At 40.1% G+C, this 18,197-nt stretch overlaps 1 protein-coding gene across 3 annotated transcripts in view; it reads left to right on the top strand.

The window, feature by feature from the left end:
* The window catches only part of paplna (papilin a, proteoglycan-like sulfated glycoprotein), a 35,563-nt gene extending 22,314 nt beyond the window's left edge, over window positions 1-13,249 (top strand). For 2 of the 3 annotated variants that reach the window (XM_031309691.2, XM_031309690.2), the window contains 13 exons: window positions 1,033-1,113; window positions 1,892-2,087; window positions 2,347-2,431; window positions 2,768-2,891; window positions 3,721-4,180; window positions 6,090-6,248; window positions 6,339-6,466; window positions 7,995-8,049; window positions 8,320-8,466; window positions 9,186-9,313; window positions 10,685-10,793; window positions 11,326-11,501; window positions 12,879-13,249. In XM_031309691.2, coding sequence (XP_031165551.1) covers window positions 1,033-1,113; window positions 1,892-2,087; window positions 2,347-2,431; window positions 2,768-2,891; window positions 3,721-4,180; window positions 6,090-6,248; window positions 6,339-6,466; window positions 7,995-8,049; window positions 8,320-8,466; window positions 9,186-9,313; window positions 10,685-10,793; window positions 11,326-11,501; window positions 12,879-13,039 — 2,009 coding nt within the window. In that variant the 3' untranslated portion in view covers window positions 13,040-13,249. The remainder of the gene's footprint in view (window positions 1-1,032; window positions 1,114-1,891; window positions 2,088-2,346; window positions 2,432-2,767; window positions 2,892-3,720; window positions 4,181-6,089; window positions 6,249-6,338; window positions 6,467-7,994; window positions 8,050-8,319; window positions 8,467-9,185; window positions 9,314-10,684; window positions 10,794-11,325; window positions 11,502-12,878) is intronic. The other variant, XM_035994568.1, reaches the window with a different exon arrangement.
* Window positions 13,250-18,197: the final 4,948 nt, after the last annotated feature.

Raw genomic sequence — 18,197 nt, forward strand, 5'->3', positions numbered from 1 at the left:
TACTAAAAGCAGAAACTGGTAAAATATATATCAGGGGTGCCCTGGTAGCTAAACAGCAGCTTTAAAGAGGCTTTTACATTTTCAAACTACCTACTAAATTGGATCAAAAATAAAATGGCTTAATTTATTTTAAAAAAAATGCAAATGCTACATTAAAAAAGCTGACTATCAGTTTCTCTCAAAGAGAACACACAAATATCAGATAAGTCATCCATTTTGCTAAATTGGAATTACAAGGATATATTATGAAGAATGTCAAAAGTAAACATTCTTAATATTTGTAGGGAGTCAACCAACCTTTTTTTTTTTTCAACATACAAACAGTTAAAACCTGGGTGAAAGTCCTGTGTTTGACCCATTCATCCATCACCTGTAGCAACACTAATATGTTGCAGGTCAATTGCATATACCTTCAAGTATCTTCAAGTAGGCAAAAGATATTAGAGGAAAGATTCACACATATAACATTCGATATTCTTACCAAATCTGAAGTAAAATGTTTTAGCTCTCTTAAAAAAACAAACAGACTGTGAATATAGCATTTAGGTTCAATGTAGTTTATGTATTAAACATTTTTTCCCAAAAAGTTAAATATACACACACACACACACACACACACACACACACACACACACACAGTATGATTCAACCACTCCTACAACGTCCACCTACATTGTATACTGAGCTAGGGATCGCTTAAAAATCTATATAAATGTGTAAAGATTCCAACCAGTTGAAAGAAAAAATGATCTACTTTTGATTTCACTTGTTTTGACTTCAGACGTCACTATGTCTTCTTATTTTGTTTATCTGAAGAGATCTTTTTCTGTTTATTTAGTTTTTTGAATGTGGAATTTGTATTAGAAATCACAGACACATCTGTTGTTTTGCGCAGTTTTTTCAGGCCTTTGCAGCACCTTTCTGTTAAAAAAAATTGTATTGCGGACATAAAATTGTGAATCGTGAGTTGAGTGTATCGTTTCATCCCTACTGAGCTCTCGTTATTGTGTTTTCTTGTACATCTTTGTGCAGTGGTTCCCAGCATCCAGGACGCACGAGGACATGACACCACGCAGACTGTTTTCCAGCCCTATGTGCCAGACCACGCAACAGGTTGGGCTTCTCTATCTCTAATTCTATCTTTTTCCCTATAACTCATCAGCAATATCCCTCTAATGACAGAATCATGAATGAATACTCACTTTAAGCATTTCAGACCCAAATCTATCTGTATACAAGATATTAGCATTTTATAACTGCAACTTTTATGGTTTGTACCAAGCAAAACAAACTGTAGGTGTTATTGCACCCTGATAATGGCTTCCCCTCAGTTCCCCTGCACCTCCTCCTCTCTGCTGATATAACTCCTGTCACTTTGTGCCTAACGCCCCCCCTTCCCCACCCAGCCCCTGTCCCAGCACTAATTATCCAGGCCTGATTGACATGTTTTCAGGGTTCCACTGGCATTGTTGGCCTGATTAAAATATTTCCGAAGCACTGAAGTGTGCGAGGGCTGGCTCGGGTGTTTTTTTGGCATGTTCTGGCATTCTGCAGCACCGTCCCAGTGGTCAGGAATTTCAAGTTTGGGGTCTTGTGTGTGTTTATTTTCTGTGAGATTGTTTATTCTGAATGCACTTCTTGTCCTAGTTCTGTTCCCTGCATTATCTTTGTTTTCAAATGTTTTCTTTGATTGATGATATGTATGTATGCGTTTTGTAGCAGTTATTTACCTTTTCGCGTTCTTTTGTGTTTCAGCTTCCTGTGAATTCTCACTGTGTGGGCCTTGAGCACAATAGCTTAGAATCTATTATATATTTCTAAAGCGATGTGTGAACGTCTGTATTGCTTTGTCTTGTCTATATGTTAATTTGCTCTCCCGGTTTCATCGTAGCCCGCCGGCCAGAGACAGATCCAACACGTACAAACACAGTCCAAGACCCTCACGGCTCTGCCCCAGCCCTCCACTGCAGCCAGTCCTATTATGGCTGCTGCCCAGATGGACGTACCTCAGCCAGGGGACCCCAGGGTCTGGGCTGCCCACATGTCCCAGCTCCCCCTCCTGCCCAGCCACTCTGCACCCAGACCAGGTATCCAGCTCCAGCCTCTCATTTCACTGTGGTTGAGGTTACATTTGGAGTCTGTTTTTGTCTGGGTGTGACTTTTATAGCACCCTAACCAGACATTGGTTGGCATTACTATGACCACAGTAGATCCCACTAAGTGACCAGAGACTCAGCTTTTATTAGAAATGGCAAAGTTGCAAAGTTATTTTTGGCACAAATGTTCCATACAAAGTGTTTTATTGTTTGTACTTGTCTTTTTTATTTGTTTTGTTCTGTGTGTCAGTTATGGCTGCTGCCAAGACCGGGTGACGGCTGCTCAGGGCCCCAACAGGGAGGGCTGCGCCGAGTATGCTGCCCCTGCACCCGCTGTAAGCAAACATGCATGAAATTCTTACAGTTACACAGTACACATGCAGGCTTTTCGCTAATGTTATAAGGCTTAGATGCAGCACCCAAGCAGTTTTGGGCACCACCTAAGCCGAATGAATGTAAAATCAATTTGAGCATCAGATCTAATAAATGTAGTTGGTCCCCAGTCGACTTTGAGCAAGTTTTGTCTTTAAGCTTTTTGAGTGTTATTTATTTATTATCTGCTCAATTTTTTTATAAACACTGCACATGTTTGGTGACAAACTCTTCTATACAGCAGCGACCTGACAGACCATAAAACCTTTCTTCTAATCTGTCATGTCGCATGTCCTCAGGCTCCTTCTCTCCCCACTGAGAATGCAGCACAGTGCCGTCTCACCACCTATGGGTGCTGTTATGACCGCACCACACCTGCAGGAGGACCCAACGGGGAGGGCTGCCCCAACCCACCCAACCACAGTAAGAGACTAAGAAGTTGCAAATACATTTTAACACATTGTTCTCTGTTTTTTTGTGTTCTTTACAACATTAATTCCCATGTGGATCTGTCTAGTATAACCTAGCCTTTTGCTTTTGGCCACTAAGACGCTCCACTGCCGTGATATAGTGCAAGCAGGGGATAATATACAGTACATTTTCACTTTTCCTGCCCAAATGTCCCCAGTTGACTTAAGCATTTAAATTCACAACGTAATTTAAATCCAGTTCATTTGATTTGAGCCTTCGGGGTAGTAGTCTTTGTTGAGCCAAAGAAACTTATCTGATTATAATCAAAGATATGGTATTAGAGAACTGTTGTCTCTGTCAGGTCATGGGATTAGATCCAATTTTTATTTGTTAAAGCCTCTGAACATACACACAGGTTTTTTTAGTTCTTCTGGCTGATTAGACCTCTGCTCAGGTTGAAGGTGGGCCAGAGCTTTGATGGGAATAAAAATTATAATGGTGTAATTTGTCCTGCCTTAACAGGTGCAACAAAGCTAACAAGAGACTCAGGAAGATGTCAGTCAATCAGTCTATACACGCCCACGCAGTCCTGGGGAGAGGTCTAATCAGCCAGAATAACTAAAATCACCTGTGTGGGTGTTCATAAAATAGAGATAGAAAAGTATTAAAGTGACAAACTTAGTAGGTTTTCCAGGAGCTTTAAATTGTATCAGACAGTTTTTCCATTGATGAAGACTAGTGATACATTTGAAAATGCAGGAAAAGCTATTAATTAGTCCTCGAAGTGCAGCCTGAAGACTTGATGTTGGTAACGTTGTCCTGTTGTGTTTCTGTGCTGTAGTTGAGCACTCCATCTGCTCCTTGCCTCGTTCTGCCGGCTCCTGCAGCACCTGGACACCACGCTACCACTACGACGTCATCACCTCCAAGTGTCTGCACTTCTGGTACGGAAGTTGCCACGGCAACAGCAACAACTTCATGACCCGGGCTGATTGCCAGAGGGCGTGCCAGGCGCCTTCACCGAGCCAGCAGGGCCCGGGGCCGCTCGCTCCCGCCGGAGAGCCCACTCCTAGAAGAGAATCCACCCCTGGAAGCTCCACATCTGGAGGAGGATCCACCGCTGGAGGGTCAACAGGTGCGGGGTCCCGCAACATGGGGAGGATTTTCACAGTGCAGGGAGGCACCGGCACCGGCAGACAGGCCACCAGTGCCGCCTCACATGCCCACAGAGCTAGAGTCCATCTGCGCCCCCGCAGACCTTCCCCTGCTACTGCTGCACAGCACATGGGCCCAGCAGCGAGGTAAGACTCCGAAGGCCCAGGGAGCACGGCCAAAAGCTCACTCCCTGCCCAGCCCCGCCTCCCCAGTCCACTCAGCCCCGCTGAGTGCGGGTAGGGCCAAAGAGTGAGCTGAAGGAGACAAATCATGTCCATCATTCACTTACCCCATAAAATATGATGATGAAGTCCAAGTTAAAGTTGTTAATCATTGTGTTTATGTATACAAATACTCCCAGTCTATGGTCCTCCAAGTCCTGCGTGACAAATTTACATGAACCAGATCCAGAATTAGGCACAACCATGTTTAATATTACAACAAAAAGTTCACAAAATTCACACAATTGGATTTTTAAATGTCTTCAGTATAATGTATTAATTACCAATGAAGCATCTGTATGGGTAAATGCCAGAGAAATGAAAATGAAGACCAAATAAACAGCCTTCCTTTCCAAGCTGAGACAGAATTAGCAAACCCAAAGAGTAACTTCACACCCCCCTGAGTCTTGTCTTGTTTTTGCTGCAGTGGTGTAGAAGCGTACTTCAGGGTGTGTCAGTACATCATGGCACATCATGACATAACTGTTTGTGGTTACTGATGCAACAGACCCAAAATGTTTAACCAGAGAAGGCAGTCAGCCTGGTGTTAAGTTACTCTTTAAAGACTTATATATGTGCTTTATTTTATGCAACATTCTTTTTTCAGTATGTAGACACGCATCATTTTTGTAATGCTAATATAATCTGAACCCCTTGCTTTGTAAAATACAACCACAGCTACGCTACTGTACCTCTAGCTCCACAGACTCTCGCTTTCACGCTTGCAACACCTTGTTTCTTCCTTTTGAATTTGACAAAATGTCGGGAGAAGTCGTCAACCTCACAGCGACCCTAAAATGGACAGCTCTTTTTCGTTTAATGCTTGTGGGACTTTTCACTGTCTGTGTGGAGATAACGTTAGTCGTCTTGTGCTTATGTGTGCCTGCTACCTCACTGTGTCAGTCGCCATCACCTTTGTGCTTTGTGTTGTCACCTTGATGTCACTAGATCACACTAATAAAGGTTTTGCTGTGATGCTTATAGTTGTTGGTTTTGTGTTGTCACTAAACTCTGTCTTTCTCCACCTTACATTTGTATAGTCGGGTGTATTAGCTACATCAGGGGTCAGCAACCTTGGGCAGGCGTGCCACTGCTGGCATGCGGTAGCTCAACCAATGGCACACTGGCAATATGTGTGTAAGAGTTTTTTGGAAATGTTCCAATCCCAAATGACCTCTTTCACAACCATTGGTAGAAGCACATTCCCGGTAGTTTGATTGATTTTTTTCCCCATCCGTATTCATTAAATATGAAATAAACTAAAAAATAACACTGCCTGAGCGGGCTCGGTAGATGATGGCAGGATTAATGTTGATCTGATATGGCACACGGATTAACGAGAGCATTTTTAAAATGGCACTTTATTTGAAAAAAGGTTGCCGACCACTGAGCTACATAATTTTTAGCTTTCTTTTGGGGATGTTGCAAGTTGCTAGTCACGCTGGGAACTTACTTTGGGTTTATTCTGGTGTAAAGAAAACTGTCTTTTGTCTTTAAATCGTAGCGCACTGAATGAGTTGTAATCTGGGTGAAGGTTGTATTGTTTGGTCTCCTTTTCTTGGTCACTTTTCATGTTGCATGGGCCGTTTGTGAGCCAAAGCTGGGTTTCCTCTCTGTCTTTTCTCTCTGATAAACTTCTGAAGCCAGGTTGTGGGCGATCTTTATGCTTGCTTTGGTGACTGCTAATAAAAGTACCAACAGTGGAGCATAAAGTGACTCTTTCATTCTCTTCCTCACTTCAATCTTCCAACTTCCTCCTGATCCTCCATCCTTCTTTTCTTCCTTTCCTTCCTTTCCTTCCTTCTGTCTTGGTATCTTGTTCCTCTTTCCTCAGTTTGACCCTGGGAGAAGTGAGCATTGATAAGACGGACCCCTCCACAGTGGAAGCTTTAGTGGGCCAGACAGTTGTGCTGCCCTGCCGAGTTAGCCCACCGCCGTCCTCCACTGTCAGTGTCCAGTGGAGAAGAGACGGCGTCCCTCTGTCTACTCACAGGTCAGTAGAAGCACACACGCAGTATATTTGATAAGGCTTTCTGTCAGCGTTTGTGATTATTCTCTACTTCTTTATTTCTATGTTCCTTAGGCATCTCCAGCAGCCCAATGGTTCCCTGTTAGTTGGTCCTCTGACTAAGTCGGACTCTGGTTGGTTCTTGTGCGTGGCTACTCGTGAACAGGAGAGAGACCACCGCTACATTTACCTGTCTGTCTCAGGTAATACAGATAGGGCAATATATCGATATTATATCGATATTGATATATATGGCGAAATATCGTCTTCAAAAAGTGTTGTCTTTTCCTGGTTTTAAAGGCTACATTGCCGTAAAGTGATGTAATTGTTTGAACTTACCAGACTGTTCTAGCTGTTCTTTTATTTGCCTTTATCCACTTAAGCGTGATTTATGCTTCTGCATCTACGCCCTGGCTAAGTATACGTAGGTGCGTGGAGACACGGACCCTACGCCGTAGCCTGACGTGCACCTCTCGAAAAATGTAACTACATGTCGCGGCGACGCACGTTGCTCGGCTGTGGCTCAGTAGCATTGCATTTCCCCCGACTCATTTCATGGTTCTCCTTCTCCATAAACAACATGAAATCAAGGAGAAGGTTAACTTTTCCTGCTACAGATTTCCCACCGTGGTCAGAAAGAACAGGGGAGACACTTTGTTTCTCTCACTATGACTCTAGAGTCGCTACTCGCTCCGGAGCTAATCACGTCACTCTCTCACTCGCTCTACGACACACTCCCCACACACACACCAACACACACACACACACACACACACACACACACACAAACAAACACACACACACACACACACACACACACACACACACACACACACACACACACACTCGCTCTGCGTGGAGCCTCCGCACAACCATAAATCAAGCTTTAGTCATTATATCCACATTATTGATGATTATTTATCTAAAACTCATTGTGTTAACATTTTGTGAAAACACCAATTGTCAACCCTACAATATCGTCATAATATCGATATTGAGGTATTTGGTCAAAAACATTGTTGTATTTGATTTTCTCCATATCGCCCAGCTCTAAATGCAGAGATAAAATAATTTCATCTGTTTAATAAAACCACTGTGGATTTATTGTGCAAGACTTCCTCTAAAGTGTTAGCAAAAATAAGCAGTTTGAACCTGCTGTATGGAAGTAATTTGCTTCGTCAATATTTTGTCATCATTCCTTATCTGTTCTTGTTAATCACAGATGAAAAATAAACGTTTGATTTCTATTTACAAATTCAAAACCTGTATGGATAGAAACAGAGTGTAGAATATGGGTGCCTGGGTAGCTCAGTTGGTAGAGCGCGCGCCCATATATAGAGGTTTACTCCTCGATGCAGTGGCCGCAGTTTCGACTCCGACCTGCGGCCCTTTGCTGCATGTCGTTCCCCTTCTCTCTGCCCTTTCATGTCTTCAGCTGTCCTAATTCCAGCTGTCGACTAATTGGGGCTGGATTCGGTCAAAACGTTAATTTGACCGACTTTAACCCCAATTAGTCCGTCACACAAAGTTTGGGGCAAAGCCCTGATGTCATAGATGATGTCAGAGGTTGTGTCAGAACATGCTGACCTTAAAAAAAGTTAGCCGGTCTTTATGCATGATGTGTTCATGTGACATTATGTAAGTGAATTATGACAGGAACATTCACCCAATTTTGTGTGTGTGTGTGTGTGTGTGTGTGTGTGTGTGTGTGTGTGTGTGCATGCCTCATAGAGGGATCCTCTCAGCTGGTTCCAACCTCACTGCCCAGAGATGGTCCTCTCCCTCGGTAAGAACAATCTAACAAAAAGGCTTTCTACATAGAGTATAAAGAAAAAAATGTACAATCACTTGAACTTTGTACAATCTGGAAAACACCCAGTTTGGAAAAAAAATAAATTTTCTATATATAAAGAAGAGAAATTGAAGATTATAGACACAAAACACCGAACTCGGTGAACCTTAATATATTGTATTCTTTCATATATAATAAATGTGTGTAGCTGTAAATAATGAAATGAAACAGCCACTGACTTTCTGTTACTGTTATTTCTCCTAGGTTCAGTATTGAGCGGTCAAGCTCATCTTTACTGGAAATGCGAGCGGGACAAACTGCCAGACTGTCCTGCTCCATCGTCCCTTCCTCAGCACTTCAGTTTGTCAACATTCAGTGGACTAAAGATGGACACACCCTCAGTGACTCCAGGTAATTATCACACTGCTCTACTAATGTATACACAGTATCTGATAAATATCTGATTGTGTTTCTAAGCAATTGTCAAAGTCCAGAGAAAAGAAAAAGTGGAAAAATTACAATTAAGTTGTAACATATTCTTATTCTAAGTACATTTTGCTGATAATACTTTCGTACCTTTACTTAAGCAAGGTTTTAAATGCAGGACTTTTACTTGTAATGTAGCAGGCCTATTTTCAGAGTGTGTTAATGCTACTTTTACTTACTAAGTAAAGGATCTGAATACACTCAATGCTGCATAACTGTACATGCAGACGTATTGTGCTGCTAAACTGTGAAGATGACCCTTCCTGTTCTGGTCAGCAGTGTGAACAGGTGTGTTGACTCCAAGAGTTTAACTTTGGTTTGAGAAGCGGCAGGGACACAAAACCGGGGGTCTGGGGGGGTCCTCTGCCAGAAAAATGTTTTCTATTTGAATCCCATTTCCTGCATTTCTACATACTTTTAAGGACTATGATGATACAAAATCCAGGAAATAATTAAGTTGGTCATAATAAAATCTGCCAGAAAGTATAGTACTAAACTATGTATAAGAAAAAGAGGTCTTACTTTCTTCATTGTTTATATAGGGGCCGATAGCCAAGACTTGAGAGAATCATTTTATATAGTCAAAAATGTACCCCTTGTCCCCAGTGGAAATTACACCTCAGGTTGACTCTGCTGTGTTGCAGGTATAGCCAACATTCAGACGGCACTCTGACCATCGGCTCTGTGAAGTCTGCAGACTCTGGCGTGTACACATGTACCGCCTCCTCTCAGCAGCAGCTGGAGCAGAAACAGCTGCAGCTCAGAGTCCAAGGTCAGTTCCATGATTTGCCATCAAGCTGAACACATAACATGCCGTTTGCAACATGATCATGAGTAGAGTTGTAATGTAAAGAAGTACAAATACTTTGTTACTGTGCTTAAGTTGGATTATCACGTATCTGTCCTTTACTTCGTGATTTATATTTCTGGAATTTTTTACTTTTACTCCACTACATTTACTAAATAAAATGTATACTTTTACTCCAATACATTTTCCCTAAGCATCTCCGTTACTCGTGATGAAGATAATGTTACACACCCGTGGCCGTATTTACAAGAAATGTTTTCGTACGTTGGAGTGAAAGATTTTTCCTCACAAAAAAAGAAAATGAATGGGGCGGGGTGCGGTGCACGGTCACGGAAGGCTTGTATCACGTGGACGCGCCAACAGTGTTGTTGTCATTACTTAGAATTCCTCATGGGGACGACAGAAACTACGCACTATAGCTTTAAAGGAACACGCCGACTTATTGGGACTTTAGGTTATTCACCGTTCAGAGTTTCAGAGTTAGATAAGTCCAATCATACCCTCCTTATCTCCGTGTGTATCGTAACTCTGTCTGACGCCCCCACCGCTAGCCTAGCTTAGCACAGATCCTGGAGGTAACCGGCTCCATCTAGCCTACTGCTCCCAATAAGTGACAAAATAACGCCAACATGTTCCTATTTACATGTTGTGATTTGTATAGTCACAGCTTGTACAAATAACAAGGTCACATGAGACACAGCCATCTTCTAACCGTATACATACTGGGAACTACAGATGAAAAATAGCCTTTTGGCTAATTCTGGCTTTTTTTAACCCATGGGAAATCATGTGTTTTATTAATTTGTGCTGTCCCCTTCCATAAATAAACTCAACTCAAACTCAACTATATTCTCAGAAGGCGAAGCACTGCTACTTCTGCTACTTGGGCAGAGTGATTTGCTCGAAGCACCTGAGAAGCCCCATGGTGAGGAGCAGAGAGTAACAACGGTGCTTTTCAGGTGTTGGCGCTAATCACTCCGCCCAAGTACATTTAATATCAGAAAATTACTTTAGAAACTTAAGTACAGTAAATATCAGATACTTTAAGACTTTTACTCAAGTTTTAAAGGTGACTTTAAGTCATTTTCTGGTTAGATACTTGTGCTTTTACTCAAGGATTGCTTTCAAGTACTTTATACGAGACTGATCATGAGTACTCTGTTGGCATCTATCGATGTTGTAATTTCACTTAAGCTCCAGCAGAGGTCAGTGTATGTGAGTGGCATGTGAATAGACAGTGGGGGGATCATCCAGAATAATTCAGTGTGAGTTTATGAGGCTGTAAGGACTTTTAGGCTGAAAAACTAATGATTTTGTTCTGGTTTTCTTATCCAGCCGATCTGAAGATCACCACAGCTCCCAATAACATCCAGGTGTCTGAAGGCAGCACAGCTATGCTCCCCTGTGTGGTATCAGGAGACAACGTCAACATCGGCTGGTCCAGGTAATCATTGTTTGGGGGGTGGGGGTAAACATTTTGTTTGAAAAAAAGAAAAGTGATCATTTATTGCATTATAAAGCTCAATTTTTATCCTATTTTTTATCCTCGATGCTGACAGGAAGGAACTGCACTTTTGGAGTCAGATATCTAACCATTGTAAAAGTGACACAAACAAAATAATGAAAGGACATTAGTAAACTAAAAGGGTTTTTTATTTGAAAAGATATTCAGGTGATATGTGTCTTCCAAAATAAAATAAAAAAGGGAATTGGAAGTTTTTAACGGAATTGTTTTCAAAAACATGATCACAAAGTTCACAACTCATAAATCCAGTTGTAAACACACAAGCTCAAACTTGCAATAAGTTCTATCATCTGCTGTGGAGTTAAACAGAACAGAGAAACAGAAACTATACTGCATTTTCTTACGTGCATAAAAATGTCTTTGATAAGGTAGAAGTAGTCCTTTTCCTGAGTTGAGTTTTGTAAAAATAAGGACACAAAGCCTTAACTGGCTGTCTCCTCTTTGACTACAGGAATGGCGTTCCAGTGCGTCCAGACGGCCGTACCATCCTGATGTCCTCTGACGGCAGCCTGATCCTGAATCACGTGAAGCCTTCAGATGAGGGCACTTACACCTGCAACGCTTACACTGGCATCTACTCTGTGAGTGCCACGGCCGAAGTTCGAGTCACTAAAGACACACAACAAGGTGAGGATAACATTCAGGTTTTAAGCACGCATTTGCAACGTAGTACCCATTTGAAAAAAAGAATCATTGTTTTTCACCAGATTCACCAGATTCTCCTTGTGTATCTCCATGAGTGTGATACACAATCAGAAAGAGGTTGCTTTGGAGCTTCAACGTCTAGATAAGAATTAGTTTTAGCTTCTGTTTTATCAGAAAGAATGGTTTAAACTCTTATTTTGACATCAGCGGCACTAAGGTGGGAAATAAAAATTGGTAATGTTTTTTTATTGTTTCATTTCATTATTCTGACTTCTACTGTTTGAATCAATGAAAGAAAATGTGAGATATGGGCGACAATTTAGAGATGTGGAACCAGACTGATCAGACAATACAACGTAAAAAAACAACTCAGTTTTGTGCCATGCAGGTGAACAAACAAGCAGAAACGAACTGTAACAGTGTGACACTAAGTACGTTTACATGTACGTCAATATTCCACTATTATTCCGAATATGACAATATTCTGAATTTGATTCAGGTCATGTAAGCGACTTTGAGTTCGTGAAAAGCACTATATAAATTATAAAAAATATTATTAGTATTATGTAAACAGCATATTCTGGTTGGATATTCCGGTATTATTCAGGTTTTAGAGGCATTCTTTGGACATATATACAGCGCATTCGCAATATGCGTCTCAATCAGGGTTTTTACCACAGGCTTATGGTCAGCTCTGTGCGTTGCTATGGTTGCTGTACACAAACCAACCAGCCAACAGTTTGCAAGGCTGCAGACCCGATAAGAAGGAGAAACACATCTACTTTTGAACATGATCAAAGACTTCATATCAAAGATATATTTGGATATGCGCACACATCGCTACGCATCGCTACGGAGTGAAAGAGGGATGCTGTGTTCGCACGGTCCAACAAGCTGCTAGTAAACTTTGAAAAAATCCTGTTTTCCATGGCTTGATGTAAACGGGAATATTAGTGGAATATTCACTTTCATTAGCCATGTAAACAGCTTAGTCGGAATATCGTCTTTTTCGGAATTAGGGCAAAAAACCTGAATATTATGTGCATGTAAACGCACTGATTGTGATTCACGTAGATTCATTTAAGAGGAATTTACTTCACAGAACACCATATATGTTTTTGTTGTTCTTTTGATGTATTGTGAGTATGAATGTTATGGATGTATGTATTCCATCTTATGTAATATTATGAAATAATAGACCCCAGGAAGAGTAGCTTCTGTTTAAGAGGACAGACATAAGCTAATAGGGATCTTAATAAACAAACAAACAAACAAACAAACAAACCACACAATGTTCTGTGTATTGAACTGATTTTATGTGTCACTAAAAAGAGGAAATGTCTTTCAACTGTGCTACAGGTGATGACGTGCCTCCAGAGTGCGTGGACCAGCCGGAGCTCGCCAACTGCGAGCTGATAGTCTACGCCCGACTTTGCTCCAACTCGTACTACTCCAGCTTCTGCTGTGCCAGTTGTACCAGGCACTCACAGAACAAGGACAGGTTTGGTCGGCTAGGCTGAAGCCGCAGAGGGTTTAAAAACTGTGGGATGGGTGGGAGAGGGGGGGGAGAGAGTGTTTGAAATGTTAAAGTTGTTTTTGGAGGACTGCATTTAAAAAAAATATATATATATATATACACTGAACTTTTGCCAAAAGGACTCCAAACACTCATATCTGACCAGGTTGTGCAGAATCACAATTAGGGCTTTCCAAAAGTCAATGTGTAATCGTTTTAAATAATCGAGATTTCAATATTGACCAAAATAATCGTGATTATGATTTTTTCTATAATCGAGCAGCCCTAATCGCAATTCAAGACTGAAATTTAAAAAAGGGGCAGATTACTGTGGATGTAGTTAGCTCTGTGAACCCAGAGTTCAGGGAGTCTGTTTGTACACTGCTGCATTAAACACTGAATATGGAAACATTAAACAGGGGCCTAAAAATAATACGTACTATGTAAACCTTGAATGTGATGAAGCAAAAGTCAAAGTTTCTTTGTCGTTCTTCCTCAGCCACGTCTTTTACATAACTTATTTACTCTTTGGACAACTTTACATGTTCTCTGTTTTCTAGAGGATGATTTTACTTTCAGTTCATTAAAAGGATTTAACATGTAAATCCAGTGAAATGATTCCATCTCTGCTGTACTCTTTTTTTTAAATCAATATTTTTTTGGCATTTCACTGATAAAGCGTTGTATTTTCTCTTTGTTTGGTTTATTTTTATGTAATTATTTGATAATAAAAGTAATATTTTGATAAAAGCTCCTGGTGGATTGAATCACTGTGTGACTTGGTGTTCCAGTTTGTCCCACAGGGGGGCGCTCGGCTCGTTCAGCAGCTTGATACTGGACTTTTTCTTTCTATCTAGTAGCCAGGGGTGGAATGTAACTTAGTACAATTACTCAAAGTACTGTACTTAAGTACACATTTGAGGTACTTGTACTTTACTTGAGTCTTTTCTTTTCATGCCACTTTCTACTTCTGCTCCGCTACATTTCAGAGAGAAATATTGTACTTTTTACTCCACTACATTCATCTGACAGCTTTAGTTACTTTACAAATGAAGATTTTTGCACACAAAACATGTGTAGTTTATAAAATCTGATGTTTTATTATGACTAAGTACCCAACAATATACAAGTCCAGCTGAAATGATTAGACCATTAATCACTTGATTCTGTTGATTGACAGAACTGTTTGGATCGTTTCCATTTTCTAAAATGAGAGGATTTTTCTGCATTGAGTACTTTTACTTTTAATACTTTGAGTACATTTTCCTGATGACACTTACATACTTTCACTTAAGTAGCATGTTCACTGCAGTACAAGATTAGGGGAGAAAATGCAGAGGGATGAGATCAGAGGAGAAGAGAGAAGAGAAGATACATCAATGAGAAAAATATGTAAAGAAAATAAAGAAAGGGATGAGATGAAAGGAGAGAAGAGTAATTAGGACATAAGAGAAACAAATTGATGAAAATGGGGATTAGATAAAGAGAGAAAAGACAAAATAAGTGTGGTATTAGTACTTTTACTTAAGTAACTAACTTGTTAAGTAAATTATCTGAATACTTCTTCCATCACTGCTACTAACTGACTATTGCAAATTAATTAATGATATCTGTTGAATTACATGACATCCCTTCATATATTGCCATTGAATTAAAGTATTTTAAAGTACTCTGGTTGTTTGTCTCTTGCAAGTTCTCAGTTTTACAGTTTTAACCCCATCATCAGGGCCACGCTCTGCCCTGACAAAACGTAGCAACACATTAATTTAAACTGAAAGCGCTCTGCCTTTTTATTACGAGTTTGCAGCCACGCCTCTGCCTTAGACTGTTAATATTAGTCAAGTCAAGTCAATTTATTTATAGAACACATTTAAAACCAACCTATGCTGAACAAAGTGCTATACAAAGTTATATTATGTTATAAAAAGAAAGGAAGACAACACAAATATAGACACAATGTACATCATACAAACAACAGACTTCTATACAAATGTCCCTAAACTAAATCATACGCCAAAGAATAAAAATGTGTTTTAAGACGAGACTTAAAGATGTCGGCAGTAGAGGAGGACCTGATATGAATGGGAAGTTTGTTCCAGAGTCTCTGGGCCACAACGGAGAAGGCACGATCACCCTTTGTTTTCATCCGAGACTGTGGAATAGATAAAAGGAACTGATTAGACGGTCTTAGGATCCTGGAGGAGTGATGTAGGGTTGAGGAGATCAGCAATATATGAAGGGGCCAATCCATATAATGCCTTAAAAACAAGGCTTCTGTCTTAGGCTACTCTCATTAAGTTGGAGAAAGTTGTTAGCCATCCAGCACTTAATGTCTTTATTAATATTAATTAATATAGACTGTTAATATTAAATAATATTTACAGTCTATGGTCTCTGCTGATTGGGTATCACCTGTGACACAGCCTAAACGAGAGACACACCCACCAAAGGAGAGAAAACCTATCTCAAAGCCGTTGCACAAACCGTAGCAAAACGGTGCACACTGTGTTGAGATTGAACGAGCCCCAGGTGTGCCAGGTGATTTCTCATTAGCACTAATTAGGCTGCTGACGTGGCAGGCCTAAGCACAGGTGCTTTGTTCCACTCTTGATTATATGAACTACTTCCTTTCAAAGGTTTCAGGGTGTTATTTCTAAGAGGGATTTATATCTGTTAAAATGTCTCCTTCAGAGGATTATTGTCCAATATTAACTTTGATTAGTTTAGAGACAAGAGAAGAGAAGGTATGACTTTACTTTCACATGTCACAGCAGTACAAGAAAGAGGTATAAAACACAAAACGTACTACTTTAAATAACAAATACATCATCATCATCATCATAAAGACATAGGAATATTACATTACAGTGCTTACAGGTGACATGACTTGAGCATTTTCTTCATATTGTGTGTTTTTCTGTAGATGGACATGTGATGATGGCGGTTTTTAAAGTGAGTCTTTGTTTGGATAAACTTTACTCTTCTTGTTTTGTGAATATCTTGGTTTGTTTTTCTGGAAAATCAATTGTTTCTGCTGAGGATTTGATAACCCTGATCTATTGTAGTTTGGCTTTTTGCATTTTTTCACAAAAAAAATGTCTTACAAAGGTTTCAGGCAGTTTCAAGAAAAGTATCTTAATGGAAAGAAGATCCATATTAGCTTTATTTAGGCCTATAAGATAAAGCTGTATTTTGTTTGTGAATGTAAATGTGGTGATGATGGTGTTAAGGTGAAACTGGAATCTTTAAACATGGCTGTTTTTGTAGAAACCTGACTCTTCTTGTTGGGTCTAGTTATTGAATATCTGTGGACAAGGTTTCATGAGATCCCTGATCTAAACTGGAGGCAGCAGGTTGTTGTAGTGTGGCTCTGACTTTGCATTAAGACTGGTCTGATGTTTCAGCTCAGTGCAGCTGTAGGACAAAGTACACAAGTCCTGCTCCATACAAAACTCCCATATGAAAATCTCTAATTTAGAAGAGAGCTGTATGTTACCATGTCTTAGGATGCATATTGTGCAGTGGTGTAATAGAATAGAGGTGTTTGTTTTTTAAATTTGTAGACAGTTTGAAGGGTCAGTATTGCATGGCACAAATGCTTACATAACCACATGAGCTTTATTCCTGAATGAATCTGATGGACACACACACACACACACACACACACACACACACACACACACACACGTAAACCCGAAGTGCTTTACACTAAAAACAGCAGAATATAATAGAAATAGGAATACTCAACAAGACAATCAAGAAAAGCAAACAAGACATAGAAGTGTGATCATACAAATACACACACACACACACACACACACACACACACACACACACACACACACACACACACACACACACACACACACACACACACACTTGTTTCTGTTGCGGTCTCACACACATTGTTTCCTGTTTATGTGACTCCAGCGAACACATACGTGTTTTTAAGGAAACACATGGAGAAAATAGAAAGTGTTTGCAGTTATGTTTGTGTCGTTGAAGTCGTTTGAATCCCGCTGGGGTCTTAACTGATAAAGTAGATACATTCATAGTTTGATGAGTGGTGGAATGTAAGCACATTTGTTCAAATACTGTACTTAAATATCATTTTCTGATACTTTATACTTCACTACAATTCAGGCAAATATTGTCCTTTCTACTGCACTACATTTATTTGATAGCTTAAGTTGCTTTGCAGATTCAGATTAATAATACAAAATATTACCAGAAAATAAATGATGTATTCTTGTAGATTAAAATAAGATAAGAGAGGTATTCCCACGCTAGTAGTATATAAAGTAATTAAAATATAGTTGCATGCATTTAGCAGCTGCAACAATAAAGTACTGAACACATTAATGCATGTATAATTATAATCCAACAGCATACATTATTCTGAAACGGGCCATTCTGCAGAGTGTGTGGTTTTTACTTGTGGTACTCTTAAGTATGTTTTTATGCTAATACTTTTGTACTTTTTATGCATGACTTTTACTAACTTTCTGAACTGTGCTATTGCTACTTTTTTTTCTTAAGTAAAAGATCTGAGTCTCTCTTCCACTTCTGTTGATGAGGGACTGTTTGAACAACAGCATTTAGTAAAAGACCAAGTTATCTTTAAATATAGATGATTTTAATATGTGAAATGGTGTGTGAGGGGTCAGCCGTGCCCTGTAGAAGACCCTAGCTGATAAAGGAGGAGGCTGGATTTCATGCTGGCCATAGTTAACGGGGCGTAGCCTGCATAGGGGGTTTATTTGAGTCTTTTTCACAGTTTTGCATTTAATTATTCCATGTTTTTTTAAATTGGGAATTTTTTTTTCTCTCTTCAATTAATTTATTTTCTTGGGCCGGGCTTTGCACTGTAAAATATGGCTGCAGATTGATGTTACCATCCTGAGAATAAATACATCTTTTTGTCCCTCGGCCTCAGCCAACCCTGCATGTGGGTTGCAATCCAAAATGAAACAACAAAACGGTGAAAAAAAATAAAAAAAAAAACATACAGAGGCTATACCCCTTTAACTATGGGCCCTGTTAGCTCTCCATACTTGCTTCACTCAGTTTCCATGCTTGTCCATCAATCCCCCATCAATCCATCCTGCTCCTTTATCAGCCACGGTCTTACAGGGAACGGCTAACCCAGGACATAGTGGGTC

Source organism: Sander lucioperca, chromosome 18 (assembly GCF_008315115.2).
Source record: "Sander lucioperca isolate FBNREF2018 chromosome 18, SLUC_FBN_1.2, whole genome shotgun sequence".
Taxonomy (NCBI): domain Eukaryota; kingdom Metazoa; phylum Chordata; class Actinopteri; order Perciformes; family Percidae; genus Sander; species Sander lucioperca.